Source organism: Scyliorhinus torazame, chromosome 2, assembly GCF_047496885.1.
Source record: "Scyliorhinus torazame isolate Kashiwa2021f chromosome 2, sScyTor2.1, whole genome shotgun sequence".
Lineage (NCBI taxonomy): Eukaryota > Metazoa > Chordata > Chondrichthyes > Carcharhiniformes > Scyliorhinidae > Scyliorhinus > Scyliorhinus torazame.
Window position 1 is genome coordinate 269,064,504 of NC_092708.1, and position 27,631 is coordinate 269,092,134.

The 27,631-nt window shown below is 50.5% G+C and overlaps 1 protein-coding gene across 1 annotated transcript; it reads right to left on the reverse strand.

Moving 5' to 3' along the window:
- Positions 1 to 387: 387 nt before the first annotated feature.
- Positions 388 to 27,631, reverse strand: LOC140407878 (EEF1A lysine methyltransferase 3-like). The gene is made up of 4 exons (XM_072495099.1): positions 27,543 to 27,631; positions 14,019 to 14,303; positions 11,870 to 11,981; positions 388 to 1,824 (listed from the first exon to the last, which is right to left on the reverse strand). The coding sequence occupies exons 2-4, from the start codon at positions 14,193 to 14,195 to the stop codon at positions 1,391 to 1,393; spliced, it is 723 nt and encodes a 240-aa protein (XP_072351200.1). The 5' UTR covers positions 14,196 to 14,303; positions 27,543 to 27,631; the 3' UTR covers positions 388 to 1,390.

Genomic DNA, 27,631 nt, shown 5'->3' on the forward strand with positions numbered 1-27,631 from the left:
TCCTAAGGGGGTCGGCTCAAGGGTTTACTAGGCGGTGGCAACCGTTCGTCGAATATCTTGCGGAAAGATAGATAGGGGAGAACAAAGAAGGCAGCAGCAGCGGCCCAGGACTTGGGGGGGGGGGGGAGGGATGGGGGGGGATGGGGGGGGGGGGTGTGGCCTGAGACAAGGCAGTTGCCAATTAGGGCTAGTTTTTATTTTTTGTTATTTAATATTTATTTATTTGTTGTTGTTTTTGTTTAAATTTAAAAAAGGTCATTATTATCTGTATTGTTACAATGTTGTGTAAAGGATGCACAATGTACTGTGTTGGTTGACCAAAAATTTTCAATAAAATATTATTTTAAAAAAAAAAAATGATTGTACATATCATCATTTATCTACCTATGTTGTTCAATTTTCTTTATTCATGTACAGAAAATATGTAACACGGAAAAAGGGGGGATGTGGTGATATGCATCACTGTAAATACATAAGGGGTTAATGTAGATACACTAGGACACTGTAAATACACAAGGGGTTAATGCAAGTACACGAAGACTAGATAAATAGTAGAGGGAGCACCAGAGACATCATGACACACAGACATTCAACCAATAGGTCAGTAAGATAGGACACAACCAATGGGCAGTCAAGACACACACACAGGTGACACTACCACAAGGGGGCTACGCATATAAAAGGACACAGCACACATGATCTCTCTCTTTCCAGTGGAGACACTTATTGAGTACAGACAGGGTTGATTATGCATCACACCCACCACGTGGATTGTAGCAGACTGGTTCGTCAGTCTGAGTAGCTTTAGCAGGATTAACAGGAGAGTCAAATCCAAGTAGGAGAATTGTTAACAGTTTAATAAACGTGTTAAAGCTATCTCCAAGTCTGAACCTTCCTTTCTCAGAGTGCACATCAACGAAGCAGCTTATGCTACGTCAAGAGCAGAAAAAAATAGCAATCAGATGGTTGAAGGGTTTGCTCTGTCTGCTCTGCACATTGGCTTTGTAACTTCAAGGATGGGATTACAATTCTTTTTTTAAAATCCGATTAACTTCTTTACCCTTAGTGTTTGGAATGTGGAACTTGTTTCAAACCAGAGTAGTTGAAGCTTGTCGCATGTATGTTTAAGAGGAATCTAGATAAGGGAGAATGGCAAAATGGAATATACTGGTAGTGGGAGGTAAAGTAGGATGGAAGGAGGCTCCTGCGAAACATAAACACGAGCATTGACCACTTGGACTGAATGGCATGTTCTGTCCAAAAAATTATATAATTTCAGAAGCCCTCCATCAGTTTATTTCTGTGTATTGGAATTATAATTCTTCAAATACAATAAATATTTTAATGAGTTACTGAGACTAATTATCCTCCATGAGCGCAGTGACAGGCATTAATTGGACAGTAGATTTCTCGCCATTGGCTGCTCCTCTCCAGTTTCTGGCCTCTTCAGTGTCAATTTGTACAGGTAGATATTACCACCCCAGTCTCCTTGAACAGTGTGGGAATTAAAATACTGCGGGATAAGCTCCTCATGGAACTTCCAGGTTTCATGGCAGCCCCTAATACGTGTCGCGATGTAGATTATTGTTCTCGGATTGCTGAGATGTTGCAGTGTCTGCAGCAGGACGGGGTAATCTGATGGGTAATACACAATATCCGAACCCAGGATTATGTCGTAGTCATTGGAGAAGTTCATGTGGTCAAATCCCCAGGAAAGAGTTCTGATTGTTGCCAAGTGTCTGCAGGATTCTGGGACATTGACAGAAACATTGTGTTCAATTTGCTTCAAAGCATGGGATTCATCAGTCAGGGTTACCTCTCCGCCTGAAGGGGCAGAAACAAAATGAGTCATCGCACTGCTAGTTAATAATCTAATTACAGTAACAGGTGAGGTGGAATAGAAAAGGCAAGAAATACATTTATATGTAGCCCTTCACAACCTCAAAACATCCCAAAGTGCTTTACAGGACACTAAGTACTTACTTTGGACTGTGTTATGGTTGTAATATAGGAAAGAGGACAGCCAATTTGCAAGCTGTAAACTAGGAATAAACTAAATGAAAATCAGATATTGATGTTTTAGGAGAGATAAATATTGGGATGTAGAGAGAACGCCCCTGTATTTTTTTGAAATGATGCCTCAGGAAATATACAGCAAATGGCAGAACCCTTAAGAGTATTGGCAGGCAGAGAGATCTGGGTGTACAGGTCCACAGGTCACTAAAAGTAGCAACACAGGTGAAGAAGGTAGTCAAGAAGGCATAAGGCATGCTTGCCTTCATCAGCCGGGGCATTGAGTGTAAAAATTGGCAAGTTGTGCTGCAGTGTATAGAACCTCAGTTAGGCCGCATTTGGAATATAGTGTTCAATTCTGTTTGCCACACTACCAGAAGGCTTTGGAGAGGGTACAGAAGAGGTTTATCAGGATGTTGCCTGGAATGGAGGGCATTAGCTATGAGGAGAGGTTGGATAAACTCTGTTCTCACTGGAACGATGGAGGTTGATGGGCGACCTGATAGAGGTCTTCAAAATTATGAAGGGCATAGAGAGAGTGGATAGGGTGGAAGAGTCAATTCCTAGAGGACATAGGTTTAAGGTGCGAGGGGCAAAGTTTAGAGGAGATGTGCGAGGACGTTTTTTACACAGAGGGTAGTGGGTGCCTGGAACTAACTGCCAGAGGAGGTGGTGGAAGCCGGTACGATAGTGACGTTTAAGAGGTGTCTTGACAAATACATGAATTGGATGGGAATAGAGGGATTTGGACCCCGTGTAGCACCGTCAATATGACGCGAGGCAGGTTGAGGTAATGTCAATTGAAGGCTTTATTAAGCAGAACTTTATCCCCAGCAGCATGGTTACAGAATGCAGCTGCTGAGGGAAATGGAGGGAAAAACTGGGTTCTTATACCGGCATTTCTGGGTGGAGTCCAGTAGGTGGCAGATCCTATCAGGACCTGGCATCCCTCCACCAATAGCCTGTCGACACGTGGTGTACCGTATTACCCCTAATACATACCACCACATTCACTCCTTGTTGCAAAAAAACCCGGCGGGATGGTGGTTCGCATGGTGGTAGGGGTTTACAGAGTCGGTACTGTGCCGTAACTTTGAACAAAACACAAAATTATCGCTTCAACTGGGCCAACGGGCCAAACAGGGTCGGCATGATGCCATAACTATAACAAGACACAATAACTGAAAACTGGGCCAACGGGCCAAACAGGGTCGGCATGATGCCATAACTATAACAAGACACAATAACTGAAAACGTTGAGAGTTAAAGTGATTCGATGAGCCGGATGGGCGCCCTGGTCGTCCTTTCCGATCGTCTCGGGCGTGGTGGTGATGGCGCTGGCTCGAGTCCCGTCGACTCTGGGAGCGTAGCGCTGTCCCCTGTGTCCTTACTCCTGGGCGGGTCTGGGAGGAGAACCGAACCCCCCGGGAAGGGGGTGGCTGTGGGATGAACCGGCGGGAGTGAGGAGGTGGTGATTGGCGTTGGGGGGGGTGTGGGTAACTCCGGCGGGCGCCAGATCTCGCAGGGAGACCGTGTCCTGTCGGCCATCGGGGTACTCCACATAGGCGTATTGCGGGTTGGCGTGAAGGAGATGCACCCGTTCCACCAACGGATCTGACTTGTGCGCCCGCACATGTTTCCGGAGCAGAATGGGTCCCGGAGCTGCTAGCCAGGTCGGAAGTGGCGTTCCAGAGGAGGACTTCCTAGGAAAGAGGAGGAGGCGCTCGTGAGGCGTTTGATTCGTGGTGGTGCACAGCAGGGACCGGATAGAGTGAAGGGCATCCGGGAGGACTTCCTGCCAGCGGGAAATTGGGAGGCTCCTAGACCGGAGGGCCAGCAGGACGGCCTTCCAGACCATTCCATTCTCCCTTTCTACCTGCCCGTTCCCCCGGGGGTTGTAACTGGTCGTCCTGCTCGAGGCTATGCCCCTGCTGAGCAGGAATTGACGCAGTTCGTCACTCGTAAAGGAGGACCCCCTGTCGCTATGGATATAGTCGGGGAAACCGAACAGTGTAAAAATGGTACCGAGGGCTTTAATGACCGTGGACGCGGTCATGTCGGGGCAGGGGATGGCGAAAGGGAAACGGGAGTATTCGTCAACGACGTTCAGGAAGTACGTGTTGCGATCGGTGGAGGGGAGGGAGCCTTTGAAATCCAAACTGAGGCGTTCAAAGGGTCGAGAGGCCTTAACCAGGTGCGCTCTATCTGGCCTGAAAAAGTGCGGTTTGCACTCAGCGCAGATCTGGCAGTTTCTGGTGACTGTTCGGACGTCCTCCACAGAGTAGGGGAGGTTGCGGGCCTTAAGGAAGTGGTAGAAACGAGTGACCCCCGGGTTGCAGAGGTCCTCGTGGAGGGCTTGTAGACGGTCCACTTGTACATTGGCACATGTGCCACGAGATAGGGCATCGGATGGCTCGTTCAGCTTTCCGGGACGATACAAGATCTCATAATTGAAGGTGGAGAGTTCGATCCTCCACCACAAGATCTTGTCGTTCTTGATCTTGCCCCGCTGTGCATTATCGAACATGAAGGCAACCGACCGTTGGTCAGTGAGGAGAGTGAATTTCCTACCGGCCAGGTAATGCCTCCAGTGTCGCACAGCTTCCACTATTGCTTGTGCCTCCTTTTCCACTGAGGAGTGGCGGATTTCTGAAGCGTGGAGGGGTCGGGAGAAGAAGGCCACAGGTCTGCCTGCTTGGTTGAGAGTGGCCGCCAGAGCTACATCCGATGCTCTCTCGACCTGGAAGGGGAGGGACTCGTCGATGGCGCGCATCGTGGCCTTTGCGATATCCGTTTTGATGCGGCTAAAGGCCTGGCATGCCTCTGTCGTCAGGGGAAAAGTAGTGGACTGGATTAGTGCACGGGCCTTGTCTGCGTACTGGGGGACCCACTGGGCGTAATAAGAAAAGAAGCCCAGGCAACGTTTCAGGGCTTTGGCACAGTGGGGGAGAGGGAACTCCATGAGGGGGCGCATGCGTTCAGGGTCGGAGCCTATCACTCCATTACGCACTACGTAGCCCAGGATGGCTAGACGATCGGTGCGGAACACGCATTTTTCTTTGTTGTAAGTGAGGTTCAGGGCGCGAGCGGTCTGGAGGAATTTTTGGAGATTAGCGTCGTGGTCCTGCTGGTCGTGGCCACAGATGGTGACGTTGTCGAGATACGGGAACGTGGCCCGTAAACCGTGCTGGTCAACCATTCGGTCCATCTCTCGTTGGAAGACTGAGACTCTGTTCATGACGCCGAATGGAACCCTTAAAAAGTGGTATAACCGCCCGTCTGCTTCGAAGGCAGTATAGTTGCGGTCACTGGGACGGATGGGGAGCTGGTGGTAGGCGGACTTGAGGTCCGCGGTGGAAAAGACCTTGTACTGTGCAATCCGATTGACCATGTCGGATATGCGGGGGAGAGGGTACACATCTAGCTGAGTGTACTTGTTGATGGTCTGACTATAGTCGATGACCATCCTCTGTTTCTCCCCGGTCTTAACAACTACCACCTGGGCCCTCCAGGGACTGTTGCTAGCCTGGATGATGCCTTCCTTCAGCAGTCTCTGGACTTCGGACCGGATAAATGCTCGGTCCTGGGCGCTGTACCGTCTGCTCCTTGTGGCGACGGGTTTGCAATCCGGGGTGAGGTTCGCAAACCAGGAAGGCAGTTCAACCTTGAGGGTCGCGAGGCCGCAGACAGTCAGTGGGGGTATAGGGCCGCCAAATTTAAATGTTAAACTCTGGAGGTTGCATTGGAAGTCCAACCCTAGGAGTGTGGGCGCAGAGATGGGGGAGGACATACAGCCGGTAATTTCGGAACTCCCTCCCCTGCACCGTTAGGTTAGCGATGCAGAACCCCGTGATCTGAACGGAGTGGGATCCCGCCACCAGGAAAATTTTCTGGGTGCTTGGCCGAATTACGAGGGAACAGCGCCTTACCGTGTCCAGATGAATGAAGCTCTCCATGCTCCCAGAGTCGATAAGACACGGCATCTCGTAGCCATTCACTAGGACTGTAGTGGTTGCAGTCTGGAGCGTCCGGGGTCGCGACTGGTCGAGGGTCGTCGAAGCCAGACGTGGTTGTTGAAGTTGAGCATCGTAATCAGGCAGTATGTGGCCGTCTGTGTCGGGGTCCTTCAGCCAAGATGGCGGCGTCCACGGATCGAGGGCGGTCGGGGGTGGACAAAATGGCGGCGCCCATCTCTCCCTTGTGGCGTCCGGTGTCCAAAATGGCGGCGTCTGTTGGTCACACGTGGATCGCTGGGGGGGCTGGGTCTGTGGTCCCGTTTCTTCCCCGGAGATAGCAGCGACCCCGCGGGACTTGCACACCATCGCGTAGTGGCCCTTCTTCCCGCAGCTTTTGCAGGTAGCCGCGCGGGCCGGGCATCGCTGCCGAGGGTGTTTCGGCTGGCCGCAAAAATAGCAGCGGGGCCCCCCCGGTTGGTCTGGTGTTTTGGCCGTGCAGGTTTGCGGGGGTGGGGGTGTGTCGGAGAGTCGACCGCAGCGGGGGTTCACGGAGCCCAAGGGGCTGTAGTGCGGTCGGGGGCGTAGGCGCGGGCGTTACGCGAGGCCACATCGAGGGATGCCGCCAGGGCCCGAGCTTCTGTAAGTCCCAGAGATTCTTTCTCCAGAAGCCACTGGCGGATCTGGGAAGAGGCCAAACCTGCCACATACGCATCGCGGACCAGGAGCTCTGTGTGTTCACTCGCTGTTACCACCGGGCAGTTGCAGTTTCGACCCAGGATCTGCAGGGCGTTATAAAACTCGTCCCGCGATTCCCCCGGAAATTGCCGTCGTGTGGCGAGCTGGTAGCGAGCAAAAACCTGGTTGGCGGGCCGGATGTAGATATCCTTCAGCGCGGCGATGGCACCGGTGAAACCGTCCTCGTCCTCGATAAGGGAGTAGACGTCAGGACTCACCCTGGAATAGAGGACCTGCATCTTTTGTTCGTCTGTCGGTGTGCCGGGGGCCGTTTGGAGGTAGCCCTCAAAGCATGCCATCCAGTGTTTGAAGATAGAGGCTGAGTTAGCTGCTTGGGGTGCGATGCGCAGGCACTCCGGGGTGATTCAGAGCTCCATGTTCCCACGTCGTTTTCTTCAATTTAAATTCTGCTTAATAAATTGTAGCACCGTCAATATGACATGAGGCAGGTTGAGGTAATGTCAATTGAAGGCTTTATTAAGCAGAACTTTATCCTCAGCAGCGTGGTTACAGAATGCAGCTGCTGAGGGAAATGGAGGGAAAAACTGGGTTCTTATACCGGCATTTCTGGGTGGGTCCAGTAGGTGGCAGATCCTATCAGGACCTGGCATCCCTCCACCAATAGCCTGTCGACACGTGGTGTACCGTATTACCCCTAATACATACCACCAGACCCCGCAAGTGTAGAAGGTTTTAGGTTAGACGGGAAGCATGGTCGGTGAAGGCTTGAAGGGCCAAAGGGCCTGTCCTGTGCTGTACTTCTCTTTATTCTTTGATCTTTCATATCCACCTGAGAGAGAAGATGGGGCCATAATTCACTGACTCATCTGAAAGATGGCAAACTAGACTACTTGCTTGGATTGTGCTCAAGTCTCTGGAGTGGGGCTTTGACCCTCAACCTTCTGAGCCAAGGCTGATTGGAGAAGTGAACTGTTGGCCAGGCCAGCTGTGACTTCTGCAGCCAGTGCCAAGCAAATTCTGTCAGACAGAGCATGGTGTCCCGGTTGAGACGGGAAGCAAAGTATATCTACTTTGCTTCTACTATGTGAGTATATCTACTCACATATATCTACGTGAACTGGGCTACTCTGTAACATTGTCATTTTTATTTTTGAATAAGGATTTACCCTGACTAACTCATAACTCATATTACAGGAATTTCTAACCTTCAGACAAATTGACAGAATCTTGTTATCTTTTTAAAAATTGCTAATGCTGCTTCCTGGAGTTGCACAGAGTACTTTTGCATTTCTAAAGGGGTATTCTGGCCACCAGAGATATTGGGCATGATTTAATGGACGCATTACGCTTAAGCGAAAGCGCATCGAGGCCGTTAAATTGTGGACGAGGCCAGAATCGAGAACCGTGCCTGGTGCTGATCAGTTTGCGATCTAACCGGCCCGTCCCCATTGGCGAAATCAGGATCTCGCCTGAGCATGGCGAGAAGCCAATAATCACCACTTAAGCCCAATCTCCATGTAATTAATGGGAGTGACCCCCGATCTAACGGCCCCCCCTGGGTCTAACGGCCTGGCCAGAAAGTGGTCACGCGGACACCAATTTTCCTTTTGAACAACATGAATCTGGCAGAAGGGCTCCTGCGGGAACCCAAGGAGGTGAATAGCCATCTTCGATCACAGGCAAAGGGGCCAGGAACACCTGGGTTGCTGCCCCGGTGCTCAGAGAGGAGTGGGGCTCAGCTTCGGCAGGGATGGGCTGCCATCGGAGGGAGCAAGATTTGTGGGGCGGGGGTGTGGCTGCCCATGGCCTGGGTTGGGCTCGGGTGCCAGGTGGGGGTGGAGACTCAGCATCCACGATTCCGCCACGCCAACCCCTGGACCGTGTGGTTCTGTTCCGGGGGCAACCTCAGCCCCTGCCCGCCTGCCCAACCAACCACTCTTAACTCCCACTGATTGCGGAAGCCTCTGGCCGCCCGGCCGAAGGCCATAGCTAATAGGGAATTGGCAGTCATAGTTAAGTAAGCACTTCACACATCCCAAGTGGAGCACCGTGGATAGGCCATGTAACATCTGAGGGTCATTGCCTGGCATCCCAATCAGACCGTGCTGCCTGGACACTGTGCCCGAACACTGTGGGAGGAAACACCTAGGACACAGCTACCAACATCCGAACACCCAGGGGCTGGTCCCTAGCAGCGGGGACATTACCGCTGCCGGAGGATGGTGAGTGCACCGGGGAGGGGACCAGCGCCCGCTCCAGGTAACGTAACGTGCAGGTGTGGGGTCCATTGAGCAGGGGCCCCTGATGCAACCGGGGGTGCATCGGCAGAGCGTGTTGGGGGAGGGGGGAGTGTAAGGCGGAAATGGAGGGTCCCATGGTGCAAGACACCGCTGGTTGTCAGTCTCATACCCTAACCCAATTCCTTACAGATATTGTACAGGATGGACAATATTTTGGACCCTGTGGAAGCTGCTCTCTTTGTGCTGCTGGCCAGCCAGGCGTCCAGAAGCCAGAGAGGGCAGCGGCAGCAACCTCGACTGAGACTTGAGACGGCGAGCCATGTGCAGGAGCCCCCCCCACACTGAGGACCCGGCCGCCCATCAGGCCAGGACGGGCCCAGACCAGAGGGGCATACCTGCGCGGGCCTACGGTGTACCGGCGCCGCTGGTCTTTTGAACAGATGGCGGACAGTATGTGCCGCAGGAGGCTTCGCCTCATAAGGAGAGGATGCGGCACCTGTGCCATGTCCTGCGGACTTGGCACCACGTGGAGATCATAGAATCATAGAATTTACAGTGCAGAAGGAGGGCATTCGGCCCATCGGGTCTGCACCAGCCCTTGGAAAGAGCACCCTACACCTCGACCCTATCCTCATAACCCCACTTAACATTTTGGACACTAAGGGCAATTTATCATGGCCAATCCACCTAACCTGCACATCTTAGGACTGTGGGAGGAAACCGGAGCACCCGAAGGAAACCCACGCAGACACAGGGAGAAAATTCAAACTCCACAGAGACAATGACCTGAGGCCGGAATTGAACTGAGACCCTGGCACTGTGAAGCAGCTGTGAGACAGCAGTGCTAACCACTGTGCCACCGTGCCTCCCGGTGGCCGTCAAGGTCACCGCAGCCCCGAGCGACTACGCCTCAGGGTCATTCCAAGACTCGAGCAGGGACTTGTGTGGTATCTCACAAACTACCGCCCACAAGTGAAGTCACGGATGCCCCATTTGCCCGGGCAGAGAACCATGTAAACTTTGACATGAACCAAGCCCAACAAGATGCACAGGCAGCAGGATTCTCCTCCATCGCCAGGATGCCTCAGGTCCAGGGGCTGGTGGATAGCATGCATGTAGCCTTGCACTCTCCAGGCAGTCTGGGAGTGCCGTACATCAAGAGGAAGGGGTTCCACTCCCTGAACATCCAGCTTGTGTACAACCACCATATGAAGATCATCCATGTGTGTGCACGCATCCCAGGGAGTGTGCACGACAGCTACATCCTGGGCACTCGGACATCTCTGGCCTCTTTGCGGAGCACCCCAGGATGGCCAGTTGGCTCTTGGGGAATAAGGGGCACTGCTGAGGACCTGGCTAATGACGCCAGTATGGAGGCCAGTGACCGATGCAGAGACCCGATACAACGAGGCCTCTGAGGCCACCTGCTCCCTCATTGAGTGGTGCATCGGACTCCTCAAAATGCGGTTCCGATGCCTCGACCACTCTGGTGGTGCTCTCCACAACCTGGCACAGCAGCAGGGCGACGGGGGAGATGGAGGAATATGTGGTCAGCTCGCAGGAGGAGCCGGACCAGGAGGGTGCAGAGGTCGAGCCCAGGGAAGACCCACAGGACCAGTCGGAGATGGACAACAGGCAGGAGTGGCGAGGGTCCGGCAAGCCCGGAGGTCCAGGGCAGCCCTCATCCTCGTCCGCTTCACATAGGACGTGGCCTCATCTGTCATTCCTCCCCTCCCACCTCACCCCCCATCCCTCTGCATTCCCTCCCTCACACCATCCTCCGCCTCAAACCCCCCCCCCCCCAACCCCCCATACCCCCCACCACCACCCCTCTGTTACTTTTCAATTTGTCTAATGTTTACACACTTCTGAGCAGGAGACAAGGACACCAACCTAAAGCCAGTGTGTCCAAGTATTATGGGTTAAAATCTTACTCCATGAACTCAAGCACCCTAGACTGGTAGATTAGCTCAGCAGTGAGAGAGTGCTGTATTGCCATAGGTGCCATCATCCACATGTTAAGATGTGAAACCAGGCCTGCCCTCATAGATGAATGTAGAAGGTTTTTGAAGAAGAGCGGGGGTTTCTCACCCGTATTCTGGCCAATAATTATACTTTAGCTATTGTAACTAAAACATGACGTAATCATTATCACATTGCTGTTTTTGGGATGTTAGAGTCATAGAGTTTTACAGCAAGGAAAGAGGACCCTTGGCCCATCCTGTCCGTGCCGACCATCAAGCACCTTCCTATTCTAATCCCATTTTCGTGCACTTGTTCCATAGCCTTGTATGCTATTGCATTTCAAGTGCTCATCTAAATGCTTCTTAAAAGTTGTGAGGGTTCCCACCTCTACCATCCTTTTAGGCAGTACGTTCTAAATTTCAACCACCCTCTGGGTGAAAAGGTTTTCCCTCACATCCCCTCTAAACCTCCTGCCTATTACCTCAAATCTATGCCCCCTGGTTATTGACCCATCCACTAAGACCTTGCTGTGTGTATATTGGCTGCCATGTTTCCAACGTTGCAACAGCAATGGTACTTGAAAAATATCTCATTGGCTATAAAGGGAATGTCGTGCAGGCAGTTTTATTGAGTAGGTCATGTGACAAAACCTCCAGGATTACAGCAAGTCAGAGTTGGCAACTCTGGTTCCGACTCATATTGGGCCAGCAGCTAAACTGAATGAGAGACGAGATCAAGGCCTCCTCTACTATGGTCATGGAGTTTGGTGCTCAGCACATGGCTCCCTGGTCTCCAGTGGCTTGAATTCTGTTGGGAGGAATCTAGCTATCCAGAGGAAGCTTTCACCCCTTGCAATACCCAAAGCATTTCATTTGCCAGCAGTGGTTAGCATGGTAATGCACCTCTCAGCGATACATGGGCCTTGTTCCGTTATCATCCTCTTCTCTTTTCCACATCAACAAAGCGATGGCATTAGGTTGACATTGACTCTTTACTCACCCAGTAAGACTGCCAGAATCCCCACAATCCCAGTGCCTGATCCTAGCTCAATCACTTTCTTCCCAGAGAAATTCATCTTCTCTTGCTGGAAGTACTGGCAGAGAACGAACGCCTGAGGAAACAAAAAGGCACCAACCTTTTGAGTCAGAATTCGTCCAGACTCTTAATTGTCACAAAACGCTGAACAACACTAGGTGACATCAACCCACTGTAGAGAAGGACGGCACTTTAGTTTCCTCCACCTCCCAGTGGCGAGGCCCAGTTAACACATTTTTACTCTCTTGGTAATTAAGGCCTATATAATGGGAGAGTTAACACAAAGAATATAAGGAAACCATTCAGCCCAATGTATCCCTATCAGCTCTTTACAAGAGTTACCTCATTACCTGCTCTCCTGTTCTTTCCCAAACTTGAGGTATGGCTCTGGGTCTTGTAGTTAAGGCAGTTGAAAGCTAGACAAGCAGAGGGGATCATGGGTTATGGGGAGAAGGCAGGTGAATGGGGATGAGAAACATATCAGTCATGGTTAAATGGCAGAGCAGACACGATGGGAAGTTTGGAATGTTTAGCATTGGTCTTGCGCATGGGCCTAACAAATGTATTCAAAAACAATCAGAATTGCGCCTTTTCCAGCCGGCACATGCACAGTCCAGATTACCAACATCGAACATTCCAAACCGCGCATATGCAACCCTTTCCTGGCTGACGCATGCACAGGAGATCCCAGATTCTTTGGGAATTGGAGATGCCGATCACGGAGTTGAAGAAAAAGGATCCGCCCGCCTGCACAAAAATGCAAAAGGAGCACAAAAGCCTGGGAGAAGTGAGGGAGACAGGGAGAGGTTGAAAAAAAAGGGGAAAAGTAAAAAAACACAATGTTCCCAGTAAGGGAAGAAGGCAGAGGTAAGAAACGGGAACCAACAACGTTAAGAAAAGGAGAAACAGACTACATATAATATTGTATTTGACACGCAAGTTAAGAAAGCTAAGCCATAGATTGTAAACTTCTTGAACTAATGAAAATTGTATTAAATTGTAACTTGACATGTATTTAGGAGGTTAGAGAGAAAAAAAAACTTTTACGAGAGGGCAGTTCAGTTGGAGAAAATAGGAGCTTTGCCTCAAAATGTATTACAGTATAAAAGCGTGCCATGACCTTAGCACTGCTGCCTCACGCGCCGAGGACCTGGGTTCGATCCCAGTCCCGGGTCACTATCTGTGTGGAGTTTGCACATTCTCCCCATGTCTGCGTGGGTCTCACCCCCACAACCCAAAGATGTGCAGGGTAGGTGGATTGGACACGCTAAATTGCCCCTTAATTGGAATAAAAAAGAATTGTGTACTTTAAATTTATTTAAAATAAATTAAAAATATAAGACACTGGTTCAGCTTTAACTGGATGCATCCAATTTTGGGCACTGCACTTTTGGAAGGATATAAAGAGAATGCAGACATGATTTACCATTTATGGTTCTATGAATGAGGGGCCTACAGTTATTGGAGAAACTGGGTTTGTTTTCCTAAATATTAAAAAGTCCATTTTGAGCTTCCCTCCCCCACTCCCGCTCCTCTGTCCTGCATTTGGTTAAAACCTGTTGCTTCTCTAACTCCTTGAAATTCTGAGGAAGGGTCATTGATCTAAAATATTAACTCTGTTTGGAGACCATAAGATCATAAGACATAGGAGCAGAATTAGGCCACTAGGCCCATCGAGTCTGCTCCACCATTCAATCATGGCAGATATGTTTCTCATCCCCATTCTCCTGCCTTCTCCCTGTAATCCCTGATCCCCTTATTAATCAAGAACCTATCTATGTCCGTCTTAAAGACACTGTGATTTGGCCTCCACAGCCTTCTGTGGCAAAGAGTTCCACAGATTCACCACCCTCTGGCTGAAGAAATTCCTCCTCCTTAAAGGACCGTCCCTTCAGTCTGAGGCTGTGCCCTCGGGTTCTAGGTTTTACTACTAGTGGAAGAAAATCTCTCTCCACAGATGCTGCCTGGCCCGCCCGCTGAGTATTTTCAGCAGTCTCTGCTTTTATTACAGAAAGCGGCTACATTTTTTTCTCATATAAATAAGTGGAGTAAATACTTGAGGTTTTGAAACATTTCCCTGAGCTACATTAACACAAGAGTTCTTCAAACTTACACATTCCCAGATTAAAGCTGAGACTCCCATCTTATAATTCATGTATTGATTGATCTCTAAGTCATAGCCACAAAACTGTAGGTGCTTCACCAAAACATAAGGTAAATACTCCCCAAGACCCTCAGAATCTTCCTTGGGGAGAACATCGCAGGATTTCTCCATGTGCTTGGCTGTCATCCTGCTTCCTCTGGATTTTCCGATCTCCAAAGGATTCTCTCCAACTCCAAATAGTTCCCGGCCCAGCGATCAGATTTGGACAGTTCACGTGTCCAGTCGTTCCCTCACCTTTTACATAAAGAGTAAAGCTGTTCAAATATACATCCTGGGTAAGAGAGTTAACTTATCGTAGTAAGCCTGTACAAAATCTGGGTCAAGACAGTCAGAATAACAGGTTAGAGTTTCCTTTTTCTTAGTTTTAATTATATGGGCTTCATAGACAAATCTACTTTACAGAAGATCAGTAAGATCTTAAAGTTGCCATGTGGACAAAGAAATCATTTATGAGGATAAAGGAGTGCACTCCATATTGTTCAAGATTTGGTTCCGGGATGTGAGGACTCAATTAGCACAAAAATATAGTTGAGCGGTCAAAAAGAAGAAGCTACAGATACAAGATTCAATTTAGAACTAGGACCAGAAGAAAGCTATTTATACAGGGAATTGTGAAGCTGTGGAGTTCACTTACAGAACGGCACGATGGCACCGTGGTTAGCACTGCTGCATCACAGCTCCAGGGACCCGGGTTCAATTCCAGCCTTGGGTGACTGTGTGGAGTCTGCACTTTCTCCCCGTGTGTGTGTGGGTATCTTCCGGGTGCTCTAGTTTCCTCCCACAGTGTAAAGATGTGCAGGTTAGGTGGATTGGGCTAATCACTGTGCTACCGTGCTGCCCATGGAAGAAGGCCCATCATCACCTTCGCAAGTGCAACTTGGGATGGACAATAATTACCAGCCTGGCCAACAAAGCCCACAACCAGAGAAACTGAAAAACCTCCACAAGACCTTAGTTACACCACAATTGTGTAAGGGTATAAAAATAATGGGAGAAGACCGAATAGATCGCCGCAGTTACTGGGGTGAAAGTTATGAAGAAATACTTGGGCCAGGAATTTAAATGGCCAGATTATTATTATTATTACCTAAGGGCCTTTTCCCTCCCAGCCTCAATTTGTTGGCTGGTGGGTGCTGGCTGGACCAGGGTGCCGAACAGAAAAAATTAACAATCTTGATCTTGGGTGGATAGTGGGAGGAGGAGTTGGGTGGGGCGGGTGCTCAAATCTGAAGGCCTTTTCAGATTTGTGGCACCCTCTCCTCGGGTGCCTGGGAACTCTGGCCCTCCCTTCCCTCTGGCCTGTTCCTGACACCAAGATCGACCGCCCCCTCCCAACAACCCCCCCCCCCCCCCCACCCCCCCTCCCCCCTCCCAACCTCTGCTTCCTCAATACTACCTGTCCCTCTACAGATCTTTGTATCATCTTCAAACTTAGCAACAGTGCCTTCAGTGCCTTCTTCCAGATCATTAATGTATATTGTAAAAAGTTGTGGTCCCAGCACAGACATCTGAGGCACACCACGATTCACCGGCTGCCATCCTGAAAAAGACCCCTTTATCCTCACTATCTGCCTTCTGCCAGTCAGCCAATCCTCTAACCATGCCAGGATCTTACCCTTAACCCCATGGGATCTTAACTTATTTAACAGTCTCCTATGCGGCACCTTGTCAAAGGCCTTCTGGAAATCTAAATAAATCATGTCCACTGGTTCTCCTTTGTCTACCTTCCTTGTTACCTCCTCAAAAAAATCTAACAGATTTGTCAGACATGACCTTCCCTTGACAAAGTTGTGCTGACTCAGTCCTATTTTACCATGCACTTCTAAGTACTCTGTGATCTCATCTTTAATAATGGCTCTAAAATTTTACCAATGACCAAAGTCAGGCTAACCGGCCTATAATTTCCCATCTTCTGCCTCCTTCCCTTCTTAACAGCGGTGTTACATTAGCCATTTTCCAGTCCTCTGGGATCCTCCCTGCCTCCACAATCCTGTGATTCCTGAAAGATCACCACCAATGCCTCCACAATCTTCCCAGCTATTTCTTTTAGAACCTTAGGGTGTAGTCCGTCCGGTCCAGGTGATTTATCCACCTTCAGACCTTTTAGTTTCCCCCGAACCTTCTCCTTATGGGCAACATTACACTCACCTCTGCCCCCTGATTCTCCTGGAACTCTGGCATCCCACTGGTGTCTTCCACCGTGAAGACTGATGCAAAGTAACCATTCAGTTCCTCTGCCATTTCTTTGTTTCCTATTATTACTTCTCCAGCCTCATTTTCCATTGCTCCAATGTCTATTTTTGCATCTCTCTTACCTTTTATATATTGAAAAAACTCTTCCTATCTTCCTTTATATTCCTAGCTAGCTTGCACTCATACTTCATCTTCCCCCCTCTTATTTCTTTTTTAGTTGTCCTCTGCTTGCTTTTAAAGGCTTCCCAATCCTCTGGCTTCCCACTAATCCTTGCACTTTGTATGCTTTTTCTTTTGCTTTTCTGCTGTCCTTGACTTCCCTCATCAGCCATGGATGCCTTGTCCTCCCCTTAGCATGTTTCCTCCTCCTTGAGATGAATTTCTGTTGTGCCTCCCGAATAACCCCCAAAAACTCCTGCCATTGCTGTTCCACTGTCTTCCCTGCTAGGCTCCTTTTCCAATCAACTCTGGTCAGCTCCTCCCTCATGTCTTTGTAGTTACCCTTATTTAATTGTAATGCAGGGTAAATTCTACATATTGTGATCACTGCTCCCTTAAGTTCCCTAATCAAGTCTGCCTCATTACACATCTACTGAGATATGACTGGTTGTGGGTCCTCTGTTGTAACTGGCAACAGTTTTTCAGATGGACACCGGGATGCCCTGGGCAAATACCCTGAAATGTTCCAGGGAGGTCTGAGCAGGATAAAAGGGGTCAAGGCCCATATCTGGATACTGATGTTCAACCCAGCCTGTCCCCTACACATTGCTCGCCAAGGTTGACACAGAACTACAGCAGCTGAAGGGTCTGGGGATTATACCCCCTGTACAATTTGCAGAATGGGCTGCACCTGTGGTGCCAGTAATAAAGCCAAACAAATCTGTCTGACTGCGGGGATTACAAGCTCACAGTAAGCAGAGCTTCATGCCTGGACCTGGACCTGATGCCCAGAGTGGAATATTTGTATGCTAAACTGTCTGGAGGATGTTCCTTCACAAAACCTGATATGAACCATGCCTATTTTCATGTGGAGCTAGATCCAGCATCCAAGAAATTTGCCATAAATTCATAGAATTCCTGCAGTGCAGAAGGAGGCCATTTGGCCCATTGAGTCTGCACCGAGCCGCTAAAACCGAACCTAGGCCCATTCTCCAGCCCTTTTCCCAGTAACCCCACCTAACCCACACATCTTTGGACACTAAGGAGCAATTTATCATGGCCAACCCAGCTAACCTGCACATCTTTGGACTGTGGGAGGAAACCGGAGCACCCGGAGGAAACCTACTCAGACACGGTAAGAGAGTGTAAACTCCACAAAGACAGTTACCAAAGGGTGGAATTGAACCTGCGTCTCTGGTGCCAAAAGGCAGCAGTTTTAACCACTGTGAGAGGGTTATTTGGATACACTCCCGTTTGGGGTATCATGTGCCCTGGTGGTTTTCCAGCAACTAATGGAGAGTAGCCTGTAGGGCCTAGAAGGTGGTCATCCATCTAGATAATGTGCTCATCACAGGCGCCACCATAAAAGAGCACGTGGATAACCTACAGGAAATGCTCAGGCGGTTTTCCCAAGTGGGCACTCTTCTGAAGAGGAACAAGTGTGTGTTCCATGCAAAAGCGGTCATTTACTTGCGGTACAGGGTGGACAGGGATGGTGTACACCTTGTGGAAGCCAAAGTTCAGGCCATAAAAGGGGCCCCAACTCTGAAGAACACCACTGAACTGCAGCTTTTTCTAGGCCTGGTAAATTATTACGGAAAGTTCATCACCAACCTTGCCACCTTATTGGCTCCACTCCGCATACTGTTGAAAAAGGAGTGCTTTTGGTGTGCTTACAGGACGAAGCATTCGCCAGGGTAAAAAAGCATCTGTCTTCCACACAGCTCCTCATTCGCTATGGTCCTAGTGTGCGATGCCTCCCCCTACAGCATTGGAGCATAGATGGGACGATGGCACGGAACACCCCATCGCATGCGGCTCAAGGATCCTTACAGACGCTAAATGACAGTGTGCTCAAATGGTGAAGGAGGGCTTGACGGTGATATTTGGAGTCAAGAAATACCACCAATATGTTTATGGGAGGCATTTCCCCATTTTGACTGATCACAAGCCCTTGCTTGACATGTTTAGGGAAGTCAAGGAGATCCCACTCACTGCATCAGCATTGGGAGCTTCTACTTGTCACGTACGAATATTCATTTCAACATTGCCCGGGTAGCAGAATACCCATGCTGTCACTCTCAGCCATCTACCATTGCCCATGTGTTCCCCATTCCCCACCAGTGGTGGATGAAGTGATAGCAACCCTTAGTTTTATGTGTACCTTGCCAGTGACGGCTCTCAGGTGTGAGTAAGGACACAGCCAGATCTTAGATTGGCGAAACTCTGCATATGCTTTTGAACAGCGGGTTGCAAGGTCCTACAGCCATATGCCCAGAAACTCCCGGAGTTCAGTGTGGTGTCATACTGTGGGGAGCTCATGTAGTCATTTCACCCTCAGGGTCAGGTGTTCCTTCTGAGGGACCTACATAGTGGTCACCCGGGCGCCTCTAAGATGAAGACGCTGGCCTGCAGTTATGTTTGGTGGCCTGGCTTCGATGGGCACATAGAGAGGGTCATACGCAGCTGCCCGGCGTGTCAGCAGCATCAGAAGCTCCCGAAGGTGGCCTCCTTTCATCCATGGGAATGGCCGGGACTTCTATGGGTGAGACTGCATGCAGGCTTCTCAGGGCCTTTCATGGGGTCCATGTTCGTCATCATCGTAGACACCCATTTGAAATGGTTTGATGTGTACAAGATGACCTCGACAAAGTCAAGGGCCACCGTCAAAAAGCTGAGGTGCTCGGGACTTCCGGTGGTGGCTATGAGGGAGTAGGTCGCACATTTGGTGGCTCCCGCATCGGTCAGACTTTTGGACCTTTTCCCCTGACTTTTTTGCGCTTTTGAGCGCAGAACTGGAAAGCAATAGCACTCAGGCACAGGACCCATACAGAATTGTATGGACCTAAGAAGCTGGAGGGACCGGAAACAGCAGAAGTGGTCGAGTAAGGGCACAGTGGAGGTTGTGAGCGAGACCAGCATGGCTGGTGTTCAGAGCAAGGTGCCGACAGCCCAGCCCACAATGGAGCAGCTGCTACAGACTATGCAGGAGGGCTTTTTGGCTCTGAAGCGTGACAACTTGGAGCCGCTACAGAAGTCGATTGACCGGATGGGAAAAAGGCTGGATGATCAGGCTGAGAAGCTCCAGCAGTTGGAGAAGTCAGTGGAGGAGCAGGCTGACTTTCAAACGGTGGCGGATGTGGAGATTCGGAGACCGAGGGACCAGCAAAAAGTGCTTCTGGAAAGGCTGGAGGATCTGGACAACAGATCTCTCCGGCAGAATGTGAGAATCGTGGGCCTCCCGGAGGGGGGGAGAGTGGCTGGACGCAGCTGCATATGTGGAGGGTATGTTTCAGAAGTTGCTGGGGAACGAGGTGTCCCCGCGCCCGCCGGTGGTGGACAGGGCACACAGAGTGCAGGTGAGGCAGCCGCGACGAGGGGGTCCCCCACGAGCGATGGTGGTTCGCTTTCACGGGTACCTGGACAAGGATCGGGTGCTGCAATGGGCAAAGAGCACACAAAGTTGTATTTGGGACAATACCACCCTCCGTGTGTACCAGGATTTGAGCGCTGAGGTGGCCAGGAGGAGGGGAGGCTACAGGCAGGTGAAGGAGATACTGTATAAAAACAAGGTGAAATTCGGGCTGCTTTTTCCGGCGCGACTGTGGGTGACGTATAAAGGTCAGCACCACTATTTCGAGGAACCCGAAGAGGCGATGGACTTCGTTAAGAAGCAAGGGCTGGCTCTGAGCTGAGGACGTTTGGACTCATGTTAGAGCTTTTAAGTATATGTGGTGTCTCTCCCTGCATGTTTGGGTCAGTTTTTGTTGTTTCTTTTTTCGACCTTGTTTGGGGGGTTGGAGGGTGGTAGGGATGTGTCTTCTTTTTTTTTTTGCGTGGTTTACCTGAAGTCCCCAGGTCCGGATGGGATCTATCCCAGGTTACTGAGGGAAGCGAGGGACGAAATAGCTGGGGCCTTAACAGATATCTTGGCAGCATCCTTGAGCACGGGTGAGGTCCCGGAGGACTGGAGAATTGCTAATGTTATCCCTTTGTTTAAGAAGGGATAATCCAGGGAATTATAGACCTGTAAGCTTGACGTCAGTGGTAGGCAAACTGTTGGAGAAGATACTGAGGGATAGGATCTATTCACATTTGGAAGAAAATAGACTTATCAGTGATAGGCAGCATGGTTTTGTGCAGGGAAGGTCATGTCTTACAAACCTAATAGAATTCTTTGAGGCAGTGACAAAGTTAATTGATGAGGGAAGGGCTGCAGATGTCATGTACATAGACTTCAATAAGGCATTTGATAAGGCAGGTTGATGGAAAAAGTGAAGCCGTATGGGGTTCAGGGTGTACTAGCTAGATGGATAAAGAACTGGCTGGGCAACAGGAGACAGAGAGTAGTGGTGGAAGGGAGTGTCTCAAAATGGAGAAAGGTGACTAGTGGTGTTCCACAGGGATCCGTGCTCGGACCACTGTTGTTTGTGATGTACATAAACGATCTGGACGAAGGTATAGATGGTCTGATTAGCAAGTTTGCAGATGATACTAAGATTGGTGGAGTTGCAGATAGCGAGGAGGACTGTCAGAGAATACAGCAAAATTTCGATAGATTGGAGAGTTGGGCAGACAAATGGCAGATGGAGTTCAATCCAGGCAAATGCGAGATAATGCATTTTGGAAGATCTAATTCAAGAGCGGACTATACGGTCAATGGAAGAGTCCTGTGGAAAATTGATGTACAGAGATCTGGGAGTTCAGGTCCATTGTACCCTGAAGGTGGCAACGCAGGTCGATAGAGTGGTCAAAAAGGCATACAGCATGCTTGCCTTCATCGGACGGGGTATTGAGTACAAGAGTCGGCAGGTCATGTTACAGTTGTATAGGACTTTGGTTAGGCCACATTTGGAATACTGCGTGCAGTTCTGGTCGCCACATTACCAGAAGGATGTGGATGCTTTAGAGAGGGTGCAGAGGAGGTTCACCAGGATGTTGCCTGGTATGGACGGTGCTAGCTATGAAGAAAGGTTGAGTAGATTAGGATTGTTTTCGTTGGAAAGACGGAGGTTGAGGGGGGACCTGATTGAGGTCTACAAAATTATGAGAGGTATGGACAGGGTGGATAGCAACAAGCTTTTTCCAAGAGTGGGAGTGTCAATTACAAGGGGTCACGATTTCAAGGTGAGAGGGGGAAAGTTTAAGGGAGATGTGCGTGGAAAGCTTTTTACGCAGAGGGTGGTGGGTGCCTGGAACGCTTTGCCAGCGGAGGTGGTAGAGGCGGGCACGATAGCATCATTTAAGATGCATCTGGACAGATATATGAACGGGCGGGGAACAGAGGGAAGTGGATCCTTGGAAAATAGAAGACAGGTTTAGATAAAGGATCTGGATCGGCGCAGGCTGTGCTGTAATTTTCTTTGTTCTTTGTTCTTATCCCGCGGTCCTTCTTTAAGAGGCTGAATAAAATTATTCTGGGATTTGTATGGGCAGGGAAGTCCCCACGGGTGAAGAGTGTGATGCTTGAAAGCAACAGAGGAGAAGGGGGGCTGGCATGCAGGGGCACTAGCTTAGCAGCCCTGGTCACGGCGCCTCTGCCGCTTCCGCTGGCACGGTACTCCACCAGCCCCATAGTGGTGGCGGCTCTTCGGATCTGGGGCCAGTGGAGGAGGCATATAGAGGAAGTAAGAGCATCGGTGTGGACCCCAATCTGCGGCAATCACCGATTTGCCCCGGGGAACATGGATGGGAGGTATCGACTGTGGAGGACGGCGGGGATTGTGAGGATGGGGGATCTGTTCCTGGAAGGGAGCTTTCCGAGCATGAGGAGCTGGAGACGAAGTTTGGGCTGGTGAGAGGGAACGACTTTAGATACTTACAGGTGCAGGATTTTGTACGCGGACTGGTGCCGTCCTTCCCACGTCTCCCGCCGAAGGGGAGGCAGGACAGGGTCGTTTCTAGGGGAGAGGTGGGAGAGGGGAGAGTCTCAGACGTCTACAAGGAACTAATGGGAGCTGAGGATACGCAGACCGAGGACCTGAATCTTAAGTGGGAAGAGGAGCTCGGGGGGGAGATGAAGGACGGTATCTGGGCGGAAGCCCTGAGCAGAGTAAACACGACCGCAACATGCGCCAGGCTCAGCCTGATCCAGTTTAAGGTCGTGCACCGGGCCCACATGACAGTGGCCCGGGTGAGCAGATTCTTCGGGCTGGAGGACAAGTGTGCTAGATGCACCGGAGGGCCGGCTAACCATGTACACATGTTCTGGTCGTGCTCTATACTCGGGGGATATTGGCAGGGATTCGCAGATGTCGTGTCCCGGGAATTGAAAACTGGTGTGGTAATGAGCCCTGAGGTGGCAATCTTTGGGGTTTTGGAGGACCCGGGAGTCCAGGAAGAGAGGGAGACCGATGTTCTGGTCTTTGCTTCCCTGGTAGCCCGGCGACGAAAAAGCTGAGATGCTCGTTCAGCATCCATGGGATCCCTGAGCTCCTGATGACGGAAAACAGTTCGCCCTTTACGAGTGAGGAGTTTACCATATTTGCAAAACGGAATGGCATCTGGCATATTAGAACCATCCCGTACCATCGCTCATCTAACAGCCAGGCAAAAAGGGCGGTCCAGACTTTCAAAAGCAACATAAATATGCAAACCATGGGCTCCATGGACACAAGCTGGCACGAAACATTTTTATCTGCCACACATGATGGGGGCAGCACCTACAGAACTGCTGAAGGGCCGCAGGCTGAGAACCCAGGTGAGCCTCACTTTTCTGGCAGGAAAGTCAAGGTGCAGCAGGAGGTGCAGAAGTGGCACCATGACCAGGTGGAGTTAAGGATAGCGGGGGGAATACGGTGCGGAGTGCGGTGAGAATAAACAAGGTATTTAGGGACTTCTATGGGGATCTGTACAGATCTGAGCCCCCAGCGGGGGAAGAGGGGATGCAACGATTTTTGGATCAGCTGAGGTTCCCGAGGGTGGAGGAGCAGGAGGTGGCTGGTTTAGGGGCGCCAATTGGGCTGGAGGAGCTGGTTAAAGGATTGGGGAGGATGCAGGCGGGGAAGGCCCTGGGGCCAGATGGGTTCCCGGTCGAGTTTTACAGGAAATACGTGGACCTGCTAGGCCCGTTGCCAGTGAGGACTTTCAATAAGGCAAGGGAGGGGGGGACCTTGCCCCCGACAATGTCCGGGGCGCTGATCTCTCTGATCCTGAAGCGGGACAAGGACCCATTGCAGTGTGGGTCATATAGACCGATCTCGCTCCTCAATTGCTGGCAAAAGTGCTGGCTACGGGAATTGAGGACTGTGTCCCGGGGGTGATTCATGAGGACCAGACGGGATTTGTAAAGGGCAGGCAGCTAAACACTAATGTGCGGAGGCTCCTTAATGTGATTATGATGCCCTCAGTGGAGGGAGAAGCGGAGGTAGTGGCAGCTATGGACGCGGAGTAGGCCTTTGACCGGGTGGAGTGGGAGTATCTTTGGGAAGTGCTGCGGAGGTTTGGGTTTGGGGAGGGGTTCATCAGCTGGGTCAGATTGCTATATGGAGCCCCGGTGGCGAGTGTGGCTACGAATCGGCGGAGGTCGGAGTACTTTTGGCTGGACCGAGGAACGAGGCAGGGATGCCCCCTGTCCCCCCTGTTGTTTGCATTGGCAATTGAGCCTCTGGCCATGGCACTAAGGGAGTCCAGGAAATGGAGGGGACTGGTCCGAAGGGGAGAGGAACATCGGGTGTCGCTGTATGCAGACGACCTGTTGCTGTATGTGGCAGATCCAGTGGAGGGGATGGCGGAGGTCATGCGGATCCTAAGGGAGTTTGGGGACTTCTCGGGGTATAAGTTCAATGTAGGGAAAAGTGAGCTCTTTGTGGTGCATCCAGGGGACCAGGGAAAGGGGATAGACGACCTGCCGTTGAAGAGGGCGGAAAGGAGCTTTCGGTACTTAGGGAGTTGGGGGGCCCTGCACAAACTCAATTTGACTCGGTTGGTGGAGCAGATGGAGGAGGATTTCAAAAGATGGGATGTGCTACCACTCTCGCTAGCGGGCAGGGTGCAGTCGGTTAAAATGATGGTCCTCCCGAGGTTTCGCGAAGACTATGTCCAAGGTGGTGAAAGTCCAGGTCAAGCCGAGTTGGGGGTTGGCACTATTTGGGGTAACGGACGAGCCGGGAGTGCAGGAGGCGAAAGAGGCCGGTATCCTGGCCTTTGCGTCCCTGGTAGACCGGCGGAGGATCTTGCTATTATGGAAGGACGCGAAGCTCCCCAGTGTGGAAGCCTGGATAAATGACATGGCAGGGTTCATTAAGCTGGAGAGGATAACGTTTGCCTTACGAGGGTCTGTGCAGGGGTTCTTCAGGCGGTGGCAACATTTCCTCGACTATCTCGCGGAGCGTTAGGAGGAGGTCAGCAGCAGCAGCAACCCAAGGGTGGGGGGGGGGAGGGGGGTCTCTTTCGGGGGGGGGTTCGCGTGGTTGGGGGGGGCTTCCCTACGAGTACCTTTGAATGCCATATGGGGGGTATACTGTATATGGGGAAACCCAGTGTAAAAGTTTTGTTTAATTTTTGACTGTTGTGTTTGTGTTTCTTTCTTTTTGTAATTGGGTGGGGGTTCGTTAAAAACTTTGTTGGAAAATTTGAATAAACATTTTTTTTAAATAAATGAATGTGTTGCCGCAATTTCTGTTTATTTTCCAATGCCTGCTGATTTTCCTGCCAAAGGCATTTTTCACAGAGATTGAGAGGAGGATTACCTCGTTCATATGGGGAGGGAAGGCGGGCAGAGTTCGAAAGGTGCTACTACAGAGGGGAAGGCAGGCAGGAGGTTTGGGTCTCCCGAACCTGATGTATTACTACTGGGCGGCGAATGTGGAGAAGGTACGGAGCTGGGTCAGAGAGGTTGACTCCCAGTGGGTCAGAATGGAGGAGAGTTTGTGTAGGGAGCCGGGATTGAAGGTGCTAGCGACAACGCCGCTCCTGACGACCCCGGGGAAATAGTCAGGGAGTCTGGTAGTAATAGCTTTGTTGAGAATTTGGAGGCAGTTTCACCAACACTTCAGGTTGGGGGCAGAGCATGGGAAATGACGATTCGGGGGAACCATAGATTTGAGCCAGGGAAGTGGGATGGAAATGTTCGGAGATGGGAGGAGAAAGGAATTAGGACACTAAAAGATTTGTTTCTTGGGGGTCGGTTTGAAGGATTAAAGGAGCTGGGAGCAAAATATGGGCTGGAGCACGGGGAAATAATTAGATACATGCAGGTTCGAGACTTTGCCAGAAAGGAGATACAGAGCTTCCCGGTAGAGCCGGCCTCCACCTTGCTGGAGGAGGTGCTGACGACAGGGGGACTGGAGAAGGGGGTAGTGTCAGCAGTTTACGGGGCTATTTTGGAAGAGGAGAAGGCATCGCTGGAAGGGATCAAGGCAAAGTGGGAGAAAGAGTTGGGAGAGGATATGGAGGAGGGGTTCTGGTGTGAAGTGTTCCGGAGGGTGAACGCCTTCACCTCGTGCGCAAGGTTGGGGCTGCTACTACTGAAGGTGGTATACAGAGCACACCTCACAAGGGTGAGGATGAGCCGATTCTTTGAGGGAGTAGAAGATGTATGTGAATGTTGCCCCGGGGGGGGGGTGCGCAATCCACGTTCATATGTTTTGTCCAAAGCTGGAGGATTACTGGAAGGAGGTTTTTAGGGTAATCTCTAAAGTGGTGCATGTGAAACTGGACCCAGGCCCTCTGGAGGCCATATTCAGATGTCGGACCAGCTGGTGCGGAGGCAGATGTTGTAGCCTTCGCCTCGTTGATCGTTGTTCGCCCGAAGGCGGATCCTGTTGGGATGGAGATCAACCTCTCCACCCTGTGCCCTGGCGTGGCGGGGGGACCTGCTGGAATTCTTGACTCGTGACACGGTCAACTTTGAACTGAGGGGAAGGATGGATGGGTTCTACAATTCATGGGCGTTATTCATTCTGCACTTTCAAGAATTGGATTACATCGAACATTAGGCGGGGTGGTTGGGAGGGTTTGGGGGACTGACTGTATGTGTTAATGGTGACTGGATGATTCGTGATTCCTTTTTGTCATTTGTTCATGTTAACATGCAGGCTGCTGTTTTGGGGTTTGGTGGGAGGGTGGGATTTCTGCTGTTGCTATGGGGATTGACATTACATTCGCTACTGATTACTGTTTATTGTTGGTGGGTGTAGATTTGGGGGAAAATGTAAAAAAGGAGAATAAAAATATTTATTAAAAAAAACTTTGGAGATGGGGCACTTTGGCTCCCAGGTGTCGTGCTAGAGAGAACAAGTCCAGCCTCCTGCAGAGTTAAAATTCAGGCGTGAGTTCAGTGGAAAAGTGTGGACTACCTCAAGGACCGGGAGCCCATGCTACATGGCGCCAAACCAGTGACATTGATGCCTCCTCCTTGCCGAGAACCGCCCCTCAGCCAGGGGACCCAGCCGTCTATAGCCCAGTGCCCGGACCAGCAGGAGAAAGATGGCTCCGGCTCGGAAATGGACATGGAAGCATCTATGCAGACGGACAGCGTTGTGTCCGGGGTGAGGTTGGCCAGGAAGACCCTATATACACCAGAACCGTTGCAAGCCGAAGCACAACCTTGGGCAAAGCGGCACAGAAGGCCCCCACTGTTGGTGACTGAAGGGGAGCTTCAATGGGCGTGAGGGGTGTCATCACCCCCACGAGGACCATGGGAAAACCATTGTTGATCTCTCCGTGGGACCCGTGGAGTACGAGCTTCCCAGGTAGGAGACAGAGGCCACCCAGCTGGAGCTCATTAAACCTAAACATAAAAGCCGGCCCAAACAGGGCCCAGAGTTGTTGGTTGTCCCAACGGGAACTGTGATTCTGGAGAGTTACTGCCATGGACAGAGTATTGTACATGGTTTAAAATAAATCTTTGTTCCACCAGCACTGGCTTCCTCTGTTACTGAAATTACCAAACAGATGTCATCAAATCATGAAGGATTTTGTTCAGCTGAATTCAATGCTCAGTGAGACAAGAACAAAGAGATTAGAAAAATATTTACATTGCGGCTTGTTAGAATGTGGCAGTCTGCCACAAAGTCTTGCTAAAGCAAAGTCAATACTATTTACAAAGAAATTTAAAATATTTAACAGTGCTGTATCATTCAAAGTCAAAGACAACGATATTTATGATTTGAAACTTACTTAAATGTCCCAGAATGATCTTAAACTTCCTTCAGTACAGACTAGTAACGCTCATGCCACACTCACAAGATCTCACCAGTGTTGCGAAC

Bases quoted from the DNA above. Each gene is read 5' to 3' on its own strand.
- LOC140407878 (XM_072495099.1), bottom strand. From the start codon at position 14,195: ATGACAGCCAAGCACATGGAGAAATCCTGCGATGTTCTCCCCAAGGAA. The intron at 11,982-14,018 runs GTAAGTTTGAAG...TTGTTTCCTCAG, and splicing joins CAGCTTTAATCTGGGAATGT to GCGTTCGTTCTCTGCCAGTA. The intron at 1,825-11,869 runs GTGAGTAAAGAG...CTGCCCCTTCAG, and splicing joins GATTCTGGCAGTCTTACTGG to GCGGAGAGGTAACCCTGACT.